The 25,534-nt window shown below is 35.0% G+C and overlaps 2 protein-coding genes across 2 annotated transcripts; both read right to left on the reverse strand.

Moving 5' to 3' along the window:
- Positions 1 to 10,648: 10,648 nt before the first annotated feature.
- On the reverse strand, positions 10,649 to 11,050 carry LOC136036798 (tetratricopeptide repeat protein 4-like). Its single transcript, XM_065719129.1, has one exon. It carries the CDS (start codon positions 11,048 to 11,050, stop codon positions 10,649 to 10,651), a length of 402 nt encoding a protein of 133 aa, XP_065575201.1.
- A 5,854-nt stretch (positions 11,051 to 16,904) lies between these two features.
- LOC136036800 (uncharacterized) lies at positions 16,905 to 25,229 on the reverse strand. The gene is made up of 2 exons (XM_065719130.1): positions 23,443 to 25,229; positions 16,905 to 16,974 (listed from the first exon to the last, which is right to left on the reverse strand). The coding sequence occupies exons 1-2, from the start codon at positions 25,227 to 25,229 to the stop codon at positions 16,905 to 16,907; spliced, it is 1,857 nt and encodes a 618-aa protein (XP_065575202.1).
- Between the last annotated feature and the right edge of the window lie 305 nt (positions 25,230 to 25,534).

The following is a 25,534-nucleotide window of genomic DNA, read 5'->3' on the forward strand; positions in this document are numbered from 1 at the left end:
AGCATTCAATTGCAACTAATCTTAAAAGTTATTGTAGTGAATAAACATAGCGTGTTCAATATATATGTACAGTAGCATCACTGAGCTACTAGATGGCACCCGTATGGATTTTTACTGATATACTTTACCAAAGCTTTTATCACAGTTTGCCATCATTACCTCTGCAACTAAACTCTTGGTTTATGTAAAGATAGATTTTTTTTTTTAGTAAATGTTGGTATCCTTAGCACATTAAACAGAAGGTCAGAATTCTTGGATGGAACGTCAAGTTTCCTGTTCTGAGGCTGCAAAAGTAGACAAAAGTGTTCTCTTAGGAACCATTCCAGGTTCCACACTCTTCAATGTAAACCAAATCTTTCTTATATTCTAAGTAGAAAAATTAGCCTCCATTTCGATGTCTTAAAGATGATGGGTCCAGCTTCAACATCTTACGATAGCTTCTATACTAACTTACCCTGATTACCTTAAATTGCACCTTGGTGCCATCAAAGAATTTCCCTTGTGAAGCTCCAGAGTCTATTATCGATAAGATGTTTTCAGTGCTGTTTAGTAATCAGGTGTAGTTGGATGACCGGTTGCTTCCCAGCCGAACTACCACTCCTTTGAGGACCACTCAGCATCCACCCTTCATTTAAAAAATTTCAACACAATTTGCAGTAACTGTATCTTCAAAACGGTTTGTTCCAATCATGGATAGATTTTGAGAAAAAGAATTGAGTGTAGACTCAGGTTGGGGTAGACCACTTTACGAGTGGCAGCCAACGACCTCTCGTTTCTAAACTAGAAACAATAACAGGAAAAAAATGCTGGAAGAGTTTTTGGTTTTGACATATTAGTGGGTTAGATTGGCAACTCTTCTTCTCCTGTACGCAAGTCTTGGGACTTTCACTTTAGAAATCGATTTATTAGTTTAGTTTCAGATAATCAGTTTAGTTGGGATTTTCAGTTTAGTCTTGCAGGGTGACATAGTTACTGTATGCCAGGTACTGTTTTAGAGGCACTTCTTCCAGAACCTTAATGTCATTCTTATAATACTGGGAGACTACAAACATTTTAGCTTCAAGCTTGGGTTAGACTAGCCCTTTGTCCACAAAACTAATGACTTTGGGGGAGCGAGTAGAAAGAGCTCCCTTGATCTACCCCAGAGTTGAACTAGCACCAGCAGCAGACTTCTTAGCATGTGTGCTGAATTTTAATTGTCAATATTTATGCCCAGACCTCGCTCATCATTTACAGAAGGGATTGGATGGTCAGAAAGAAAATAAGAGTGACAAGGATTTTTTTTTTTTTTTGCGTCAAGTGAAGGATATGGCATATGGTAACATAATATTTAAGAAGCCAAGCCTCAGCCAGCTGACCAAGCAAATCAAGATTATTCTGCAAAAGAGTGTGATCTTCAAATGAAGAGCATGGTCCGAGAAGCTTCAAGTCATTGGTGTAGAGCGTTAGTTTACTTCTGATTCTAGAAGGATCATCATTGATAAAGACATTAAATAATCTAGAACGCAATACACTTCCCTGAGGCACCCAACTCAAAACTTATTTTAAGGAGAACAGAATATGGATACCCGAACCATCAAATAACTGAACAAACTTTAGATTGCAGGCGAAGAAAATCAGCGATCCAGAGCAGGAATTTCTCTTGAAGGTTGACTGCATGCAGCTTGATTGCCAAGTTGCATGTGATAAACTTAGTCAATCTTTTTAGTTGAACTGAAGTATGAAAGTTATTAAGATTGAGCTTTAACATTGACAAATCTAAGCAAATTCTTATTGGAAGACAAGGCAAACCCTGGCAATATTTCGTACATAATGCAGAACCTTGACAACTGTTCAAGGAAATACGTAGATTTACTTCAGTTCTATTTTAGTAGATTAAATAAAAAACAAGTTTTTTCAACTGAAAGTAAGGAGCAACATTAAAACTTAAAACGAACAGAAATTGTTACGTATATGAGGCGGTTGCCCCCTATTCAGTAGCTCGCTCTTTGCGCTAAAGTTTGACTTTTCGTTCCAATTATTTAAGAATGACTCCTGATACACAAGGACCGTTTAATTAGATTAATAACATTTTTACAAATTCAAAAAACACTTTAACGTAAAGAGCGATATACTGAGGAGGGGCATACCCTTTCATATACGTAATACTCTCTGTTTGTTCTAAGTTTTAATGTTGCTCCTAACTTTCAGGCAAAACAAATTTCTTTTTTAGACTCAATTTGTGAAAATTTTTTCATTAATGCTGGAAAATCCAGCTCCCTCTCCCATAGAAAATTCCCTTCCCCCACAAAAACTCTTCCATTAAAAGATCCTCCCACGTAAGCACTCCTAACAGAAATACCCCCCTGAAAATATCTTTATACTTCGCAATAGCCAATATTATACGTAAGCAACGGGCAGCCCTTCCCTCAGGGGCTGTGGGGAGTCAAGTCATTTTCAAAGACACAGTTATTAGATCTTTCGACCATGCTGAAGAAAATGGCTATCTCAAAATTTTGGTCAGACAATTTTGGGTAAAAAAGTGGGGTGGGAGGGAGCTGCCCTCCAATATTTGGGTCACTTAAAAAGAGCACTAGAACTTCCAAATTCTGATCAAATGAGCCCTCTCCCAATTTTCTAGGATCGCTGGTTTGATACGATCAGCCACCCCAAAAAGAAGCATCCATGATCTTGCTTCTGGCAAAAAATTCCAAATCACATTTTTGTATATAGAAACTTGAAACCTCTAAAGTAAAGTTCTCTAATATTCTGAATCTCATGGTGTGATTTTCATTTTGATCACTTAATGTGTAAGGGATATTTCTCCCCCTTTTTAAAATTAGGCCAATTTTGTCAAGCTAATAAATTTTGAAGAGTAACATTAAACTTCATGGATTTTATGTATTTTGAATAAGCATTAAAATTTCCTTCGTCTGATGTATCTATTATTATCAAGACTCGGTTTCTTAAAGTTTGTGACTATTGAGCCGCATTTCTCCTTAGTTTCACTCCATAACCACAAACTGTTTGATTTCAGTAGATTTAATTTTATTTTAGAAGAATTTAATTCCATATAATATAAAACCTTGGCAACTGTTCCAGAAGATGAGCGTCACTGAGACAAATGTCCTGCAGTAGAACTCTTTTAGTTTTGAAAAAGCCATATAGCTGTCTTATTACATATAAACTTGAATTTTATATAAATGGTGCTTTTCTGCTAAATATGGCTGATTAAAATAAACCTGAAAAATTTCAAAGAGGGGTCACAAAAGGACATTATCTCATATTGGATTAATAGTGCTTACGTTCTTAAGGTCTGATTCCTTATCCAGGCTCAGAAATATTATTCTTTCTGAGTGGTGTGGCTCCCGAGCTCACAGGGTGCAGATGTTTCCTGCCTTGAGAGAAGATGCTTTTAAGCCCGCAGTTGCTATTCAGGTTCACAAAGCCCTACCTTTTAGAATGGATGCAACTTAAATCCTCCCCCCCACTTTATATCTCATATAAAGATTAATTTTTTGACTTACAAATTGGATTTGTGGTAAACGGAAACTATGAAACCTATATAATTTGAAATAAACCAAACTACAGGCGTAATTGAGAGAAATACTATGTTTGTTCAAATTAACGTGATAAATAAAAAACCTCGTTAAGAAAATTCCATCCCCAAGTATATTTAAATGACAGAACCTAACAAGCATTAGACTTCTAGCTTACAGTTATGATACTTCTAGTTTGTCATGGCTAAAAAACTTACCAATAAAAAGGCCCTTTTTTCAGTGCAAATTATTTGAAGTTCCTAATTAAAAATTATAAGAGAAGTTACGTCTTTTGATTCAGCAGCTGATTTGCTCAGGTCCACATGTCATTTCCAGTGCAAACCCTTGGGAAAATCTGGGTATCTAGGCCTTACAAACCCTTCACAAGGAGCTATCAAGGAAGAATGAGAAGATGAAGTTTAATTTAAGATGAGGCTTATTAGAGTAGAATTGACGTGGGTCAACCAGTAGCAGGAACACATTTACCATTTAGATATATGATAAAATATGTGGAGACTAGCTGGGCAAATCAGATCTTCATTTTGTGAGAAGGCAATAATGATTTATCATTTTGTATTTGGGACTTTGTAAGAAGTTGAATGGCAGGAGAAAAATTTTCCAGATTGGTTTGAAAAGAAGGAATGGATTGATGATAAATTACAGTACAGACATTTTTCTTGAGAAAAGGAACATTGAATGAGGTTGGGTGTTATCGGAATGGTACACAGAAATCATTTTCTTTAAGTTATTTTTTCCTTTTTTTCATTTGAAAATAATCACCTATTTTGCTCTGTTTTTGCACTAACCATGGTCAATAGGAGTTTTAGAGTTAATAAATATCATGTTAAGAGCCAGATTTGACTTTGTATCACCCATAGGTCAGATTTTTTTGGCACCCTAATTTATAATTTCTTACAAAAAAGTTTATAGTCAGTCAAAAGAATTGTAAGCGTTAAACTGACGTGAGAAATTTATTCAATACTGATCAAACTTATAAAAGAAAAAGATCACTTCAAAGTGAAAATAGTGTGTATCAATCTCAATTGAAATGATCAACTGTTTCTGAAAATTCTAATAAACAAAATATTTGCCGCCATTTGGCACCCTAAATTGTAGTGTCCTTTGGCAATGTCCTGAATTTTCCTCATTGTAAATATGACCAGGACCATATCATTTGAACAAAAACTATTTAGCTTTAAGCAAATACACAGGGGCTCAAACCTCGAAGGTACTAGTCACAAATACATATATGAATGATGACAAGGGAAGCAGTTTTTGTGCTATTGCTAAAAAAATTAAAATGCTTTTCAGAAAGATTAATCAAATTTTATAGAACGAGTTTTGTTGAAATTACAAAGCGAAAAATATGCCAATTATTTTTCATAAAGCATAAAAGACAATTGGTGAAATACAATCATTCAAATTTTGCAACTTTCTTTGATTAAATTACTTACTTTTATGACTAAATAAACATTTTATATACCATGTCCCTGAACTCAGTCTGATTTTAGTATATGCTATGGTCAATATAATTCACCTGACTTAAGGTTTTTAACCATCTCCCACCCAACAAAGTGAAACTCATCAACCGATTCCTGTCAGCCTGCCAACCATGAAAATCTTAAAATTTAGTCACATCAGGCTTTCCAAAAATACATTAATCTTGAGAATATAATTGGAAAATTTTTATATTACATCATCTATATTATGATTATACTATTTATATTACATGATTCATAGTGCTTAGTTGGGGTGGTGGCACAGAGGCAAATGATTCCTTCACCTTCTCATGAAAAAAACTTAGATACTATCTATAGCCCTATGGTTTTATGCTCCTTGTGATACTGCATTCTGAGAGATTGGACATCAAAACAAATCTCAAGAAGATTATCTCTTTATTCCTCTCATATAACAGCTTTAGAGATACCTTTTACCCCTTGCTCAAAAAGAATGGGTAACTTATAAGAGTGAGAACTGGCACTAGTGATGACAAAAAGACTATCAGCATCATCTAGCTTGGGGCTAAACTTGTTTTGTTTTTTTTTCAGTGTAATAATGAGAATAATTAATTTAACTAGTATAATAGGTAAAATTAGGGTGGCAATAAGTATCTGATCTCAGCTCCTTACACAAGAATGATTACAAAGCTTGAAATAATGCTACGTGTTACCAAATTCTAGATGGCCTTGACTGTTTGTTTTGTAGACACTAGCAACAGCTTCTACTCTTTTAAGTTACCCATACTCTTTGCCCTTGCTTTTGTTCTATTTAAGGCTTAAATTTTGAAGTATACAACAATACTTGAAGTTTTTTTTTTTAAACGCTGAAGTCTGAATTGTGAACCAAGCCAATGAAGCAGAAAGACCCAATAAAGGAAAAATATGGAATCAATAGGCCTAGATAAGGCCCCCACTCAGTTTATTGTTTCCATAATCTAGAACAGACTCTAGAAAACAATATAAGCCTAAAACTCAAACATTGACATAAAAAAATTAGCACAATTTGTTCTGACTTATTTGGGTGATTAATTTTTTTTTGTATTTCTCATTTATCAATAAGAAAACTAATTTCAGAGTTAACAAGGCAGATTTTGTGAAGAGATTTTATAAGTAAACAAAGCTTTAGTATTTGTTTTCTATGATACAAAATTCAAATTTTGGAATTCCTGTAAAACCAAAAAGCTATGCAAAAAACATTCATGGTTGCATATGCTCAGGAAGGTATAAACCTACACCATCTCTTTAAAATCTAAGACTATAGATATCATACCCTAGCTGATCTTATATAGAATGACCCAAAAGCATATTCTACTCAAGCATTTAAAATATTATAACTAGTGATGAATTGGAATCATGGAAATTGTGGTTTTCAAAGGATCAGGATTGTACCCAAAATGGAGCAAATTTTCCTATTCCTGAATTGATTCCACTGCGTAATTCAACATTTTGTAAATACACTATGCCTTTCTTTATGCCCAAATAAAGTTATTACTCATAACTCTCTGAGACCCAATAACCTAATGTGCAAGATGAGCATACAGCAATGCACATGAAGCATTATGTCAAATTATTTATTTACTTAGACTTAGGACTTCACACGCTGGTTGGCAACAACGCCTCTCTAAGATGACCTCTCCAGCATCTTTGGCCAAAGATCATCAAGGGATGTTCTTGAGAGCACTGCATCATTTTCTAGGCATCATCCAAGTGTAGCCTTCTGTCATCTGTGCCATCAAACTCCTGGTGGAGTCCAACACCAAACATCATCAGGCAGGCCATTACTGCCCATTCTAACCATGTGTCCCCAAAATTGTCATGGTCTGCTTATGATTTTACCAATAACAAGTGGCTGTTTAGTCTTCTCTCTAATGAACGAGTTGGTAATTTTGTCCCTCCAATCAGTTCTGATAATCCATTGAAGACAATTTGGATTCTTTTCTCTAGCTGTTTGGCCAGCATCCAGCTTTTCAGAACCATACATTAGCACTGACAGGACATTACTCTTAAACGGCCTCAATTTCCGCTTCAAAAAGACGATGCCACTTCTCCAAATGTTTCTTAACTGATAAAAGGCACTTCCTCCACATGCAATAAATGTGACTCATGGCTAATTAGGAACTACTACTATCACTACTAACAACTCACCACAGCACCAAGGCGCCTGAGGCCAACACAGCTACGCACGCTTCTCCTCCATCCCAATCTATTCAAAGCCTCTTTACACCCCCCAGGAAATACTATTTCCCTTAAATTTTTCTTTATGACATCCTCCCACCCCAACTGCAGACAACTTGCTTTCTGTTTAGCCCTAGACAGTTGGCTGAGAAGGACAATCTTTGGCAATCTGTCATTGTTCATCTGCAGAATGTGTCCTAGCCATCTCAAACTTTCTTTCATTGTAGTCCTAGAAAGCAGGCTTAGACCACACTTTTGAACATGGTTTGATATCTGTTCAGATATAAATAAAAAATTCTTAACTATGGCCAGGTATGCACACAAGATTTTACATTGGATAGGAAAAAGCTTCAAAAACTCAAGAAGCCACTTGCCTGAGCATACCCTTCCCCTTTGTATCTCCCAGATTAACTAATAATAAGCCAAATGGTTAAATGCTTTTCCCAAGATTTTGGATAAATAGATGTTGGCTTTCTGTCATTTATTTGGACTTCTTAATTAAGCTCTATGAGTTATGTCAACACCACCCAATAAATTCTAAACAAGTTTATAATGGACAAAATAGGGTGATTCTTGAAGATATCGCATCACCTTAAGGTAAAAACAAGCAATATCAAGCAATCATTTACTTATTTTTCAACTGATCCATTTCATAAGAAGGCCGTAAATCAAGTAATACTGGATATTTGACTACTCAGCCTACAAGAGTTCAAGTAATATATTTATATGAATTAAAGAGACTATATAATGCAGACATTTTATACAAAATGCTGAATTCCACAGTGAAATTGATTAAAGAATCAGAAAAACTCTTTCAATTCTTACAATATTGATTCAATCTCCAAATAAATCTAATATAATCTAATAAACCAAATATAACCTAAAAATCTAATATCTCCAAAAAACTACATATCTCCTAAGGAGATATATAGTTAAAAGTATCTAAACTAAAGTTAGATAAAACTATTTAATATATCCTCAGGAAATATTTGTGAACCAAATATCTCCTAATATAACCTAATAAACTAAATACTGAAAGCAATACTTACTCATTTTCAAATGCAACTACAATTTCTGTATCAGTAACATCTGTCAAGAAAGCCTAAAAAATAAAGAACAATTGAAAAGCAAGATTCAACACTGGTCAAATAAAAAAAAATTCAAAATCACACCCCCTCCCAATCAGGATTATTTAGGTCAGGATATTTTTGTTTATCTTGTGTATACGTAAATGACTAACCCTTAACTATCCAAAATGTGATTAACACAAAGCTTTTTAAATTTAAAGAAAAACAATGGTCACTTTGAATGGATGGATTGCCATCTATGACCAGAAATGATTAACTTTTGAAACTGCTTTTGGACAGAAAAAAGATGGTGCAGTACATTAATGTTCTCTGAAAACCCAATGAGCAAATGGCTGGCCAGTGTGTCATTTAACTGATGGAGTATGGAAAGAAGTAAAAATGTAAGCAATGTTTAAGCTAGTGAATTGGAAAAAAGAAGAAAAAAATGAGAGAGTTTTTTTTATTCATTTGATGCTTGTGATTTATGACCCTGCAAAAAAAAAAAAAAAAAAAAAATCAGAAGAGCACTAGACATAAAGGCTTAAAATAATATATTACATGCTACTTGTAAAAATACAAAAATGGACAATCTTGGTTCAAAAATACTGAATTTTAAGAAAATATAAAACTATATGAAATGAACCATTGAGTAGGTTTTTTCTCCTTTCTTAGGGTGGGATTGTGTTAAAGCTATAAGAGAGACAAATAGAATATTCAGGGTGGAATTGTGTTAAAGCTAAAAGAGAGATAAGGAGAATATTTATTTCATTTTAGGTGGCATATTTATATAAGAGATTCATGCAAGACTAAGAAAGAGAGTGGAGAATATAAGAATTGATACAGCTGAAGCTACTAAGTATATTATTGAAATTCCAGATGAGATTTTCTCTTACTTGTCTTGTAATAATTGTCAAAGCATTGAATATCCCGTTTCCAGCTTTGAAGGAACTTCTTGATAACCAAGGAGCTGAATTTCACGTATACTAAGCAACAGTCCCCTTTTCTACCTGAACAGCAGAGGCAACAGACCTATAGCTCCCCCTCCCCAAAAAAAAAGAAAGTGGAAAAGAATATAACTGGACAGAGATTGAGAGGTAAGATTTCATTTGGAAAGGAGTGTATTGCCCAGTTTCAGAATCTTAGAAGCTCCTCTGTGGCATATGCAAAAGTTCTTTGACAATGAGCTTCTTGCACTAAATGTTGAATAAAGCAATATTTTTGTATATGAAACTGAAGGATTCAACCTTTCTCTCACATGAATAAGATACTCTCAAATTACAGATAAGATGGGATTGACAGAATTAAATGGTTTCTTCATTTTTGTGACAATAATGAAGCTAAGAAACCTAAGGAGCAAGAGAATAAAATCAAGCCACTTCTAGGTTACCTTAAATTAAAGATTCTTGAAGTTAATCCCAAAGAACAACATTTGAAAGATGATCAAATGATTCATTCTAAGGGGAGGAGTGCTTTGCAGCAGTATCTGCCAAAGAAACCAACTAAATAGGAAATACAGGTGTTTGCAAAAGCAGGTCTCTCAGGTTTCATACATGATTTTGAAGTTTATCAAAGAAATTGAACTCTTTCAGACAACAACAAAGAGCCAGGTAATAGAATGGCATGAAACAGAGAGTTCTATAGCTTCTTCTTTTGTGAGCAATTCAATTACAAGATCTGTATTGATCACTATTTCCAAAGTCTGGTGCTGATGAGTTTGCTCAAACTGAGATTTTCTAATTGTTGGAGCATTGATCAAAGCCCAATTGAAGGGTTGCCCTGTCCTCTTAGATGGTGAACTGAAAAAGCAGGAAAGGGGATCAACCAATAAAAATTCCAGGATTAAGTTTCACATCCAGAAATTGTTAATGAAAAACAACGACAAAATGAGAACAATTGACTAAGCAGTCATGCTGACAGAGATGCATCAAACACAACTTTGGATGCAAAAATGGCACATGAATTTTTTTGGTCGCTTGTTGATACAGCCATCTGTAACAGCTGGCTACTCTTCAATTCAGATATCAGAGCATTTACTTCAAGAACAAATGAACCAATAGTACTGCAAGCCTTTTGGTCTGAAGTTGCTACAGGACTGTATACATCTGCTTGTGCAATGTCTTGGCATAAAAGTAGGAGCCCTTCAGAAGATATGGAAGAGAGTCTGGAGTCCAGTGTATGACCATAAAAGCCTATTTCCAGTTTCCTATTTCCATAAAAGTACCTATTTCCAGGGTTGTTACCAGTCAAGACGTTGGGGGGGGGGGGGGAATTTACTGACTGTCTGGTCATTTTTACCAACTGTTTTGTCAACAATCAGAATAATTTCCATTTTAAATACAATATGTAAAATCACTGCACAAGTCAACTGCTGAATTTATAAAAAAAAAAACTAGTACTTCTTAATAAATTCCTCCTGAAATTTTGAACCTTCAACAAGTACAATAAAACCAGGTGTTCCAGCAATGATGCAGTATCTTTGGTTCGTCAGTATTTCATTTAGCCGTTTTATCAAAGGCACATGTAGAAGCGTATTCATTTTCCTATCTTCAAAGTATACCCTCAATTTATCAACTGTATATTTCTTTTCAGCATCCCAAGGGGCTGGCTCAGATTCTGGACCAAAAATAACCTGCAAGTGGTCTTGAAATGTGGTATTTTCATGAAACTCTGCAATAAAGTCAGTTTTCCCATATTCTGGATACATAAATAAAATGGGCCAAACTAGAGTCTCTCCTTGCAAGTGTACACCTTTGTTGACAGCAGCTGGATGACATGGGTCAAGACTCTCCATACTTAAATCACCATGAACTTGTATCCCACGATTTTTTATTGCAGCCAAAATTGTCTTGTGCGATACTTGTAGTTTCCTTTGTGTGATATCAGCTTTCCTTCTATCCCGGTCTTTGATAGACTTTTCTTTGACTTTACCACCTAAGATTTAGATTTCAGTACATACCATGCCACTATGTTAAGGCTCTTTACTTAACCAAATGGAAAATTGTGGCACCATCTGTAAACCCATGGCAGGAGTAAGTAAAACTGCTGTGTTTACTGACCAAGTTCAAACTTTTTGTAGATGACATATCAGTATTTTCATGGTCTTTATTTAACTGGAAAACCTTTATTTAATGTTGGAAAAATCATGGTGCTTTGCTTAACTATTTTACTGACTTATTTTTTTTTACTGCATGACCAAAACATTGCCCCCCCCCCCATACATGACAACCCTTTCCATGTCTACTAAGTCAGATTGAGTTGATTGTTGACCAAGGAAAACCAAAGAAGTTACTATTATTTTTTTTTTAGCAATATTTCTAATAAACCATTTTTTTTCAATGATAGAACTAATGGATCACTTGAATAAAATTCAGAATTTTCCCAAGGTCTAATAACAGTCCATGTGGGGTTAAAGACCTGATCAACCAATTGGGAAGCTAAAAACTTCATGCATATAAATCAAGGTAAATGTCTAGGGTTAAATAGTGTTTATCCAGTCAAGTACTATACAAAGTGCATTGAGATAAACTCAAGTACATACATAAAAGATCAGGGAGTTTATATTAAGAAAACTTCAAACTTTATAGTCTTTCATTTGATCAAGATCTGGAAATGGTGCCCTCTGAGTAATCAAAACTCTTTAGTTGCTTTCATCTTGCCTCTTTTTCACTGCTTATAAATTTTCAGTGCAGCCACTAGGCCTATTAGAATAATGTAATTTATTTCAGTTTGGTGTTCCTTGAACAAACGGGCATAAAACAGTAGATCTTGGCATCAACCTAGAACAGGAATGGTCTGCACTGCATATACTTCTGCCACATCTCTGCCATTGCAGTGAAATTATTGAGCAAGGCTATTCAATTCTCAAGTTGTTTCTGTATTTAATGGCTGCTTGATCTTTTTGTGTGCGGCAATTAAGGCACAATAATCTACATGTTCATCATATCTTCTTTTAATTTGTGAAGTATGTTTTATATTTACCTGAATCACCTTAAAGCACACTTTCTAGCAATAGAACAAATACTTTGTCTACCAGCTTTTGATTCATTGATGATAACACAATTGTAGCACAGATGAATATCATATTTGAAAGAAACAATGAATTGGGAATGGTATAATATTGGTATACAGTGTATTTTTCCTATTGTATATTTGAATATTGTTGCTATATTTGTATTGTTGTATATTTTCTATCTGATTTCTATACTGAAGCACAAATTTATGCAAACATTTCAAATAAATAATTTTTGTTTCTGGAAAAAGAAGAATTTATAAGGTTTTCTTTACCTATTATTTAACAATAAACATATAATTTTTTAGGGCTCATGGGAGCTGTAGACCAAATGAGATTGAGAACCTCTGGTTTTATTTATTTCAGATTTTTGGTTCCAATATTTTAATTTATAACACAGAAATCAGATAGCAAACTAACATCTATAGTACTTAATTTTCTATTCAATGCTCTTTTGGAATGCAATAATTATGCCATTTTAGTGACTGGATATAGCCCACATTATTCATGGTTGTATCCTTTTTGCATGAATTTCGACAGCTGTTTCCAAATATAGTTTACAATACTTTCTAAATACAATAATTACTGCTTTTGCAATTGTAAACCAGTCCCCCTCCCTTAAGGGTCAAATATAGCTTTAAGATATGCACAGAATTCTAATAATTATGTGTTTGTAATTATTTTTTATGGACGACCCTGCATTAGCCCTACTTCTGAGAAAGAAACAGCATAATAATAAAAGTGTGTTGCAATCAATTTTGCTATTAGTTTTCATTCCAAATATGTTTTTACAATAATAATGTGCCTCCTCTCTTGAATGAAACTAAACATAAGTTATCACAGGAACACATAATAAGCATAAAGCTTAATTGTCTGATGTTTAGAATGTTTCTATCAATTGGAATTTCATGCTTCCTTCTGTTTTAAACAATATATTGATCCATTTGTTATTTTTAATGATTTGATAGCCTAATATAAAGTTGGCAAAGGATAAATTATCAATTTTAGAGAGATACAATGGTAATTTTCAGCAATGAAAAACAATGGATAAATACATCTTCATGGTTATATCTGGCCTTGTTATGGGGTGGGGGCATAAGTGCAACAGTAACAATTATTATATTTTGAAAGAGGAATGTTCTAGATGAGGAGTTTTTGGTTATCTTGCAAAGTTGTTGATATATGTAAACAAAGTATATTCTATGATACATGTGAATTGGAAGGGTTCCCATTATTCTAACAATGCCTAATTTTAGACAAATATAACTAGATAAAAATATATCATTCCTAAACATAAACAACAGACTTGGACACAGTGAGTATAGGCTTAGACAGTTGGGTTGGCTGATAGTTTAGACCAGGCCAGTTGAAACTGGTATGCTACAATCTTGCAAAACTAATATTTTTCAATATCTAAATTTAAAAAAAAATATTTCTACAACCTAAGCTATTTAAATATAATTATTCTACTTCATAATACTTGTCAAATATTAAATCTGTCTGGGATTTAGATATTTTGTTGTAACTTTAAGATCCTGTATCCAAGATTAGGCTCCACTACAGACTAGAAACAATCCAATTTATGGGTTTTACAGCAGTTTAACTGTTGAAGTAGTGTTTAGCTGTTGGAGTACTAGGTATCTGACCATATACAAAATATCCATATATATGAGCTCAATACAGGATTCATCCAATTGCCAGTTTGATTTAAGGCAATGGTTACACATTTCTTCATTGTGTTGTTTCTTGTAATGGCATCATTCTTCTTTGTTATTAAATAAAAAAAGACAAGTTTTTTCTACTGAAAGTAAGGAGCACCATTAAAATGAACAGAAAGTATATACAATATGAGGGGGGACAGAGCTGCTCTTTCCTCAATACCTTCTCTTCAGTACTTTAAAAAAGTTTGGTATTGAATTATTCAGAACACACTCAATAAGGAAAGTTAGGGTCTTTCATGAAACAAACTAAGATGCACGTACATTTTATGAGAAAAACTGGTTTCATAGTCACAAAGACAAAACCTAATTTAGTTTGCTATTCATTGTGATAGAGGATAGTGTCTGAACATGGATTTTGAAATGGAGATTTGCCTAAGACTGAACAAGAGGCAAGTATATCTTTCCAGGATAAGCAGTTGTTGCCCACAATAAAACAGTGTGTTAATGGACACAACATGACTTTTACTCTTATGTGAAGGAACATTGCAAGAAGGAACACATAGTGACAGAAGATACCTAACCTAACCTCACTTATTGAGTGTGTGCTGAATAATACATGAGTACCCAAAATTTTTTAGTACTTTTAAAAAAAGGTTCTGATACTAATTAAATGACCCTTATGTTTCAGGAGTGTTTTTTTGTTTAATTTCTGATCATTTTTCAAATATTCTCAGGAAATCCACTCTCTATCCATTTAAAATCCCTCTCCCCCATGAAATTACCCAGGACAGTTCCATCCTTGCTGCAAATTCCTCCCAGAAAATTTCTTACAGATAATTTGGTCCAAAAAATAGTAACATAATTTCACTTGGAGAAACACAACTTGTTTTCTATTTAATTTCTGGTTGTTTTTCAGGTCTTGCCAGAATCTTACCTATGCAAAAATTTTCCCTGGAAACAAACCCTTGACCTCCCTCCTCAATAGAAAGTCTCTCCTGTAGAGTTTGTCCCCTAGAAAATCCCCCCCAGCATAAAAATACCCCAGAAAATTCTAACTCTGTTGTATATTTCCCATGGAAAGTTTGCCCCCATCCCCAGAAACTTCTATCCCAGTGAAGAATTATACCCATAGAAAACCTATCACCTGACCCCCTCCCCCCCAAAAAAAATAAAATATGTATACTTCTCAAAAACAAATAGCCTACTCTATATAAATATTGGATAGATTTTATAATTATAGATATAGGGTTATATCATCTCCAAAGTTATAGTTATTAGACCTTTTAACTCAAAGTTCTGGACATCTCAAAACATCTCCTACTCTATATCCAATTTTTTGGTTACTTGAAGTTTATATTTAATAGTTAGGGCAAAGTTCATTTCTGATGTAGATGAGTTATTTTAAACTTCAACAATCCCCCCTCCCCTATTGTGCAAATATATACCTTGAATTGGTGTATATTGGGTGGGGGTAAAATTCATTTGCAGCAAAGGTGATTATTATATTTGGAAAAAGCATAAAAAAAAGGTATTAAGTGGTATGTTCACTCTATTTGTAAGTCAAAAACATGAACAGTAAAATATTTACCTACTACTTTTATTTGTTGGCCTGTTTGTTTCTGAACAATAGCCATTAGATATGTTGCCTACCTAAACTAGGCCCTACTCCAAAAATGTGTTTTCAGCCTCATAGGCTAAACTTGTTTCATCCTGACTGATAAGACTTTGAAAAATAGGCCTATATCAAATAGGTCTATGGAAAAATCCTAGAGGTATATGACTTCAAATTCTACTCAAATTAAAGGAACCATGTTTCTAAATCCTAGTCAATGAAAAGCAGCCTATGCTAAAACCAAAGCAAATTGGAGGAAAAGTATATTTTATTTCTATAAAACCTAGAAGCAACTTCTAGGCCTTTATAACCCAGACAGAGAGAAGAGGTTGAGACAGAATGTTGAAAACAGCTTCTCAAAGTAAAATTTTGGTTCTGAATTTATTCCTGATAGGTTATTCATTCTCATAGCTTGTTTTGGCTCCAAGGTGGCGAAAGGCCTTCCATCTAGAATTTCACCAGCAGCTTAGCCATATTTTACATGAGCTTTGAAACTCAGCAATTTATAAGGTAAGGTTAGGCTATCTTTAGCCTTGCTTGTACATGGGTTGAGGAATATTCTGCAAGAGCCTGATTTTTACAAACCACTAAACCTTTCAAAGTACCTTATAATAGGCTCCATTGTCTCCTTTAACTTCTACACATAGATCCTCCATTAAGAAACGACCGATAGAATTAAATAATTTATTATTTCTAGTTCGAAATTCCAAAGTTTTCCTTGCCGCTTTTTAGTTCTTTCTTTCTTTTCTGAAGACGAGTCGACATAATAGAAATTTGAAATCCCTAAAATGCGTAATATTTATGCACTGCAACCTAGCATTTGTCGGTGAAGTAAGACTGTCTGGTCAGAATTCTGCACAACACCATCCAGAATTTTTTTGCAAAGGAGCCTTGACACTTGTATGATATAGCTCCTACTTAATTTTATTTTAATATGTTTTTCTGACCCTCAATCCTCATAAAATATACCTAAGTATGATAAAATATAATACTTTAGAAATGAATTTAGGCTACATATTTGCACATTGGGGGGGATAACTATAGCGAGTCTGCATACCTAATGTGTTAGGTACAATAATTCTACGTATTATGAAGTAAGAATTGTTTTCTAACTTCACGCTTTCCAAATATTTTATCCCCTCCTCCCTAATGTGCAAATACGCAGCCCAAATTATATATTTCCCATCTATTCTGTTACTTCTCTTTGTCTTGTCTCACGCTAAGCTGAAAGAAACTAACTAAAAAAAGGTTATATAATGGTTAAATGAATGAACAACTTAAGCGGCAGGGGCTATTATCATACAAGTACTGCAGCCCTTTTCAATTTCCAGTTAAAACTTTCGTGTCTAGAGCAACTCCCAATTTAAAGCAAAACAGTGCATATCAGAGAGTAAAATAGACCGACAAGTACTGCTTGATAGACCAATCCAAACCTAAAATTTGAAAATTACAGGTATAATAATCTTTTCAGGAATTCATACAATAGTTATAAGATAGTTATAAAAAAAAATGATATTTTACCAGTTTCGGGTCTTTTTATTCTTTATAAGGCTCTATTTATGTTTGATATATTGCATAAAAATTCACCTGAATGTTTAGTTAGTGTGTTTGAACTGAGATGAGCCTGAATATGAGACAAAGAATTCGTCAGCAATTAGAAAACCGATTAGAAGGTCTATATTTTCGATTCTCCATTTTCTTCCTTTTATACGGAAGTCCCTTCCTTATGATATAGTTCAAAAGACTGATAGCCCGACTTTTAGTGGGTTGTTTAGGAGCCATTGTTTTTGAATTTATTATTTGTGATCTATGATCTTTTTTTTCTTATATATGTATAAAGTAGGGAAATAGTGCTTAATGGTTTTGTTATATTAGGTTAGTATAGTACAGGATATCAAGCGGTGACTTTTTGCTTGTGTTTGTTTTGTTTTTTGTTTTTTAGGGGAATTCATTGATAAGTAATTTGTTTTTTAGTTTCGAGAATGGCCGCAGAAGCCATAAGGCTTTTTGGAAAATTTTTCTTTTTTTTGTATTTTTTTGTTTTTTAAATAAATTCTCTCTCTCTCTAATAGAAGTAGTAGTAGTAGTAGTAAATGCAGCGCCAAAAGTAGCATTAGCAGTAGTGTGCGTATATTGCCTTTTGGTCAGATGATCTTCCCCTTTAAGCATTCTCTGAAATTTCCAGCTTAATATCCAAATCAATTCTTGAGATACACTTTTATGACAATGTGCATGCACATAGCATCTTTCGATTGAGTTCAAATTTCCCCTCATTATTGTAAATGGATTGGTGGGGCTATAGTAGTGTTGGTAGTTGTGGCAGTATTGGTAGCATGCAAATATTGCCTTTTTGATCATCTCCCTTATCATTTCCTGAATTTTCCAAATTAATATACTCAGTCATTCCTTAGTTACGTCCTTTTGAAAATCTGTATACACACAACGTGTTTTGATTTAGTTCAACAATCCCCTCAACATTATCTGAAAGGCTCCCCTGAATGCCCTTCGTTTTTTTAGAAATTAAAGTTAAAACGTGCATAACTTTTTCAATAATATATACTATATGCAAACGATGAATGAATTGCCTAACTTACAACCCTTGCCTTTAGGACTATGGGGAGGTTTACATCCACGAAGACATAACTACCAGACCTTTTAAAAATGCGCAACAAAACCGCCCTCTAGAAGTTTCGATTGAATGTGCTTTGGGGAATGAAAGGCTTGGAGGGGGGAGAGATGGATTGCCCTCCATTCACTTTAGACTCTTAAAAAGGGCATCAAACTTTCGACTTCCAATCAAATGAGCTCCATCGATCCAAAGTTTATATCACCACCCGTTCCATAAAAAAAATTATATATCTCGGGGCATTACTTACAACCCTTCCCCATGGGCTGTTTAGGTTGTTTCCACCCTAAAGACCATTGGTAACAAAATGGCTGTCCCCCAATTTCAATTGAATGCGTTTCGGGAAAATAGGATGGCAGGAGTGGGTGGGCTAGTTGCTCTCTATCACGTCTGACTCTTAAAAGAGAACTAGAACTATACACTTCCAACCAAATGAACCTCTTCTAAAGCTCACACGACCACCCCTTCCATAAAAACCTTATATAGCCCTGGGGAATAATTTAAAACCCTTCCCCCTAAACTCTTGGAGATTGTGTCAACCCCAAAGGCCTTTTTATACGACCTTTGGACTATTTTTGAACAAACGGCTTTCTCAAAGGTTCTATCGGATGCATTTGGGAAAATACGACATGGAGGGGGCTGCCCTCCCATCACTTTGACTCTTAAAAAGAACGCTAGAACTTCTGATTTCCAGTCCCACGAGCCCCCTTCAAAGTTTATACGACCACTTTTTCCATAAAAACGTTATACACCCTCGAGGCATATCTTACAATCCTAGCGCTCAGGCCTGTGGGGCTGTAAAAAATACAACGTACTTTTACTATTAAAAAGGACCCTAGAACTTCTTATTACTAATCCAATGTGCCCCCTCCGAAGTTTATGCGAACATCCTTTCTTCAAAAACCTTATATACCCCTGAGGAATAAAATACACCCCTTGTCTGAAGGCGGGGGGATTCGTCCTCAAAGACAAAATTCTAGGTTTTTCATCTACGCCTAACAAAATGGTTATCTCAAAATTTTGATTGGATGTGTTTGAGGAAATGATGGGCTAGGAGGAGGCTAGTGATTGCCCTCCAATCACTTTTGACCATTAAAAAGGCACCAGCCCTTTCAACTTCCAACTGAATGAGCCCTTTTTGAAGTTTCTATGACCACTCTTCTATACGAAGTGCCCTGGTCTAAAAAAAAAAAAAAAAAAAAAATACAATATACCCACATCGCTCTTTACTTAGGCAGCGCTATTGCACTGCCTATGATTTCTGTCTTACAACATAAATTTACCAAAATATATCCAAATAACTAATTTTGTTTTTATAAAAAAAGAATTTGAATTTTTTTTACTTATGTAAAAATAAGCCTATAGTTTCAGGGCTCTTCTTTTAAAATTTGAACTACTTTTAAAAAATGACTGTTTTTCAATTTTTCAAGAAGTTAAACATGTTTGAAAAGAATTCAATCCACGCTAAACCAATTTAAGCTATTCAAGACTTAAAACTACAATTTTCAAAGATTCGTTTTTCGTTGTTTTTAACATCTTTTAGTTTATCGAGGTCCTTTTCACTTGAACTAATTCCCAATTTGCTTGTTTTTGAAGGCATCTTTGGTAATTTATAAAACATTGCTAGATTAATTAATAGTTCGATAGCTTCAGTAAAAAATAAGGGCAAAGAAGAAAATTTGATAGAAATTGGGAGGAAGAGGTGAAATTGAAATTATAGACGTGGTTCATGCTTGGAGGAGGCTATCATGTAGAATTTCGTACCCAAATTTTAAAAGATAGCCACTTTGGACCCAAGTTTTGCCGTTGTTTCAACTACATGCAATGGTAAATTATTGGAGGAGCGTAGTCTCGTACCATAAGTGCAAGCTTAAATTAAAGATTCATTTTATCTGTGTCCAGGCTTTGATAATTTGCAGTACAGGCCCAAATATAGTGAAACTACTCTGTATTCCAGATTTTGAAAATATGGTCCCGATTTTGTGCTAATAGTTTGCTGTGGTAAACCTTAATTTTTTTAATGTTAGGAAACCTTATAATTTTTTTACTTATAATTCTATCTCTACTACAATCTAAAGCGAAATGACGGTTTCTTGGCTATATATAGCTCAAGGTTTGTCACTGTTTGAGGAAGAAGGCTCATACGTGAATTTTAAATTAAATTAATCGCTTATGCTATATTCTCATAGCTTCTATATAAATTTAATAAATAAACAGATTTAAGTTTCTATTTAAAAGCGTGTTAAGCTGAATGCGACAATTCAAAGAAAAAATTTAGCAAGATTCTTATCTGAATTTCCATCAGACTCAATAGGAACCAATAGCTATGTAATTTTTCTCCTAAGTCCGCAGTAATACGAAAAAAAGAATTACTTCGCCATGCGGAGTTTATTGACAAAAACTTTTTCTAAGGAGAACAAAGGGAAATTGAAACGTCAAAATCTTGTCTTTTCCTTGCTTTTTCCTTTTTCCAATTTCCTTTGGTGGTTGAATATAAAAAGCTTTATCTCGGTGTCTTTATTAACAGGAGCCCCTTCTTGCTAAAGCCACAAAGAAAACTAAACTTATTTGCATAAGACAGAAAAGCCAACTAAATAGACACGGTCTTATGCAGATAGATACATTTTAGTATCACGAAAGTCGAGTAACAAAAGTAGCCAAAAGCTGATTGTGCTTTCTGTAATCAATTGTGATGATTTTGCTTGATCACTTTGGAGTTTGTTTATCTTCTATGAAAATAAGGTACTATTCTAGAGCTGGCTTGCAAAACTGGCCTTACCTCGCCTTGGCGAAAAGTGGATAGCTGTCGCACCAATATCCGTGAGTTTGTGAGAATCGGTTTTAGCTCCTGTAATATTTAACAGCAAATTTAAAACTAAAGTGAATTTCAGACTCAAAATGGCCATAAATTAGCTTATTTAAGAAACTATGCTAAAAATAGAAAGAAATCACTATACATGAAGGAATGAAACCTAAAATCCGATTCAAAGACGAGTCAAAGACGCGACAGTCGTGGTGCCTCTGCTAAAATGTGACATTGTTCAGTTTCTAAAACAAGAAACTGTTAAGTTTAGGAATTCTTGAGACTTATTACATATTTCCTTTTTATAGTAAATTAGATCTACGTTGCTAAAGCAACGGGAAGTATTGCACCAACCTTTAACAGTTTTACCAACAATTGTTGGTGAAGTGAGCGAATTTCAAATCAATAAGGCTAATACTTTATTTCTTTGCCACAAACATTTATACAAATACATTTAAACAAATATATATATATATATATATATATATATATATATATATATATATATATATATATATATATATATATATATATATATAAATATACATATATATATATATATATATATATATATGTATATATATACTATATATACTATATATATATACTATATATATATATATATATATATATATATATATATATATATATATATATATATATATATATATATATATATATATACATATACATACATATATACAAATATACAAAATTTGCGCTAGTACATTAGCCCTGCAATCACAATCAACTTTTAGATGTGTGTTTAGAATTTTGGAATCAACTCTTGGATTAATCAGATACACTCTTAGTTTATCTATCTACTAGAAAACTGAAGTGGGCTCTTAGATGCCCGGATCGGGTCTTCTTGTGTCTAAAGCCGACGCAACAGCTTGTTAATATCAAAGCTCTACATAGTTAAACGTATCTGAAATCGAGAATGCCAAATGCTAAATTTTGTGCTCAGGAAATCAATAATGTGTAACATAAGCAGCATGATAATGCCGCCTAATTAGGGCGACGTGTTTTCAGTGTATTTTTTATGTATTTTTTCTTTTCCGAATGCTAATTCACAAGGAAGGCGTGGTTGTAGACACCTTTAAGACTCATTTGACTAGAAATTTAAAGTTTTAATGCCTTTTTAAATTATGAAAAAGAGTAGTGAGCCACCCGTCACATCCTATGCCCTTTTTAGCTACTCCCCTTCAACCCCTAGAGACATTTGATCAAAACTTTGAGAGATCCATTTTACTTAGAATAGTTGAAAGGTACAATAACTATATGCAACCTAGTAAAAATGCGTTATGAAAATTAACTGTAGAGCGAGAAATGGTAATTTTTATTTCCCTTACTTATTGGTAAAAGTTTATTCTGATGACGAACTTATACCCTGAAACCCCTCAAAACTGGTGTGCCATTGAAATGAAAACCGCCCCATTGGAATCACCATAGTCAAAACCCTACATTATAAAATTGCAGTCCTCCATCTCGAACAACATGGAGCGCTATTTTTTCGCATGGGCAGAGAGAGAAAGAGAGAGAGAGATCGGTATATTTAAAAACTATCGTAGCATAGAGCTAAATTCAGTTTTTTCACAAAAATCGTACATTTAAACAAAAATCACACACTACAACTCAGCATTAAAAGCTGATGTGAAAAAAGGCACAAATGAGTTTGCGTATCGATTGGTTCGTACTTTAGGGGGTACAAGTTTATTTCGTAATCGAGTTCGGCTATTGGGAGGGGCTGGTTCGGGTAGTAGTGATCGGTGGCTCTTATTGGCTAGGATGAATTTTCCAAATTGGTGAATAAGGTGTTCCAGCCGGACTTTAAGTGGAGATAAATTTAATTTAGCGAGGGCTTGATCGTAGGGTATGCCACGGTCACGGAGTATAATCCTTGTTGCTCTTTTCTGGACGCACTCTATGTCGCGTAATAGGTACGCTGTGCGGATAGCAGATGGACCCCACACCGGGCACGCGTACTCGAGCAACGGGCGAACATAACACGTGTAGGCATGGAGAAGGCTTTTAGTATCACACCCAAAACGCCTCATTTTGGTAAGTGTCTGAAGGCTTGCATTAGCCTTGTGGACGGTTAAATTAATATGTGCACTGAAACTACAGTCACTAGTGAAAGTTACTCCTAAGATTTTTATTTCGTTCACAATCGGGAAAGGGACTAGAGGCATATCTATATTCCGCTTCAGAGGGTTGAAACGAATTATCTTCGACTTGGCTACGTTAATGGTAAGATCATGACTTGAGCATTCGGTCTTTAGCTGATCAAATAACTGGTCTGAAAACTGCTTTGTTATGATAGTGTTTTCGACCAGGTAAGCGAGCACTATGGACAGATCATCTACAAACTTGTAACGGTCGTCGTGATGATTAAGCAGGGAATTAATTACAGCCAGGAAAATTATTCCAGCTAATTTTGTGCCTTGTGGGGCCCCGCAAAAAGTATCTGACCATGATGAATCCGAATCGTTTTCGTGGAGTGCAAAGACTTTTTGTTTTCGGCCAGTTAAGAAGTCAAGTACAAGGCCAAGGATGCATCGTTTGGCCCCCATTTCCTGGAGATTCATGCCTGCAGTCCGGTGGCGGATTAGGTCAAAGGCCTTTCGGAAATCCACTGCGCAAATGTCGACGAAACAGCTACCCTTTTTAAGCAATTGGAGGACGCAGTCAAACATCCGTACTAGGTAGATTGTAGTACTGCGCTTGGGGAGTCCACCGTACTGGAATTTATCAATACGCCCATAAATTTGTTTCAGAAGAAACTTGAGTATAAAGGCCTCAGTTACTTTCGCCAAACAAGGTGTAAGTGAGATTGGGCGGAGATCGTCGCATGCACTAGTGGCGCGCTTTTTTGGAATAATTCTAATATAGGCCCTTTTCCACTGTGACGGGAAAAAGCCAGAAGCAAAACACTCGTTAATGATGCTGGACAGTGGTAATGCTATGAAGGCTGCATATTCACGTAGCAGTTTGGCAGGTAATTCACCAGGGTATGAAGATGTATTCGGTTTGATCTTCCGTAATTCCGTGTAAACATCAAACTCACTGACTATTATGTTGTTTTCAGGCTCACATTTTTCAATTATGGTGGACTTTTCATGAGCCGTAATAGTTGGATAGGTAGTACAGATCTTGGTGAAGAATTCACTCACTTCTTCTGCACTGATTAAGGACCCGCCATCATTGCTGATCTTTACACTGCTGTCAAAAGCTTGGCCGGCCACCTTTTTCACAGCGTTATGCCACTTTTTGGGGTCTGAAGTAAGTAATTGGGAGGGCATGGTTTCACGACCATACCGAGCTTTGGCTTTCTTTACCAAAGAGACTATTTGATTTCGCAATTTCTTGCCGTTGATTATATCACCACGGGAGTAGAGGCGAGACCTCTCTTTTATTAGTGATTTAATAGCTGGAGATATCCATGGTTTGTCGTATTCACTAACAACAAATGATTTTGTTGTAAAGATCTTTAGGTATTGACTGTATAACGTGGCATTGAAATCGGATACCTTAGTTTCCAAGAGCCCGGTATTGTACACTTCGGGGAAGTCATATGTGCCAATCCATCGACCGTATTCATAGATGGCTGACTCCGTACAAGGACGAACAGTGACACGGGATAGTTTGGGCTTTGGTAAAGACTCTCTTGCTTTCCAAAGAATTGCGTTGTGGTCTGATATACCAACGGGACCAAGAGAAAAGGGAGGGGAGTAAAAATCATCACAATTTGTGAGTATAAGGTCCAATATGCCCCCCAAAGAGTGGGTGGGTATGTGTACTACTTGTTTTAAAGACAAACAAGATGATAACCAACTCTTCTTGGTTTGGTTAAAGTCTCCTCCTATAATAAAAGCAGGGCTATTGTATATACTTCTCAGGTGATCAACAGTCGTTTGGAGGTAGAAGACCAAGTCACCCCGGTTTCTTGCACTTTCCGGGTAATATACTGAAGCGACTATAATACAAGAAAAGCGCCGGGGAAGAGATTTAGGTTTGCAAATAGCCCAGATTACTTCATGAGCTGGATCAAATAATTCCGGTAATAATTTGCAAGGGATGTCTTTCCGTATGTACAAGGCAACACCTCCACCTAGTCTATGCTCACCTCGATCAGCACGTATGCTCAGGAAAATTTCGTAGCCTGCCATATGACCTGACAACCTATCAAGATTCCAAGTTTCTGTAACTGCGATAACTGGGATACTATTTTGACGGACGATAACTTCAAATTCTTCCATTTTATTACACAATGACTGGCAGTTTATAACGAGAAAATTCGGCATTCTATTTTTCGAATTAAAAGTCACTGACCTTAATAGAGGGGGACGCAGATCACTACTAGTCGAACATACCGGAGCTTGATTGAAGGGAATAAGAGATGGCATATTGGCATTTGTAGAACAGTCTATCTTAACAAGGATACGTTGATGGGATGAGGTTTTCGGAGCAAGACTAGTTGATCTTAATGAAACTAAAGTCAGGATAATGTAAAGTCAGGATAGTGACATAAAATATTCTAACTGAGATAACAATCATTCTTAAA

This window comes from Artemia franciscana, chromosome 16, assembly GCF_032884065.1.
Source record: "Artemia franciscana chromosome 16, ASM3288406v1, whole genome shotgun sequence".
Lineage (NCBI taxonomy): Eukaryota > Metazoa > Arthropoda > Branchiopoda > Anostraca > Artemiidae > Artemia > Artemia franciscana.

Bases quoted from the DNA above. Each gene is read 5' to 3' on its own strand.
- LOC136036800 (XM_065719130.1), bottom strand. From the start codon at position 25,229: ATGGAAGAATTTGAAGTTATCGTCCGTCAAAATAGTATCCCAGTTATC. The intron at 16,975-23,442 runs GTCAGATACTTT...TTCAAATTTTAG, and splicing joins AACGATTCGGATTCATCATG to GTTTGGATTGGTCTATCAAG.
- LOC136036798 (XM_065719129.1), bottom strand. From the start codon at position 11,050: ATGGAGAGTCTTGACCCATGTCATCCAGCTGCTGTCAACAAAGGTGTA.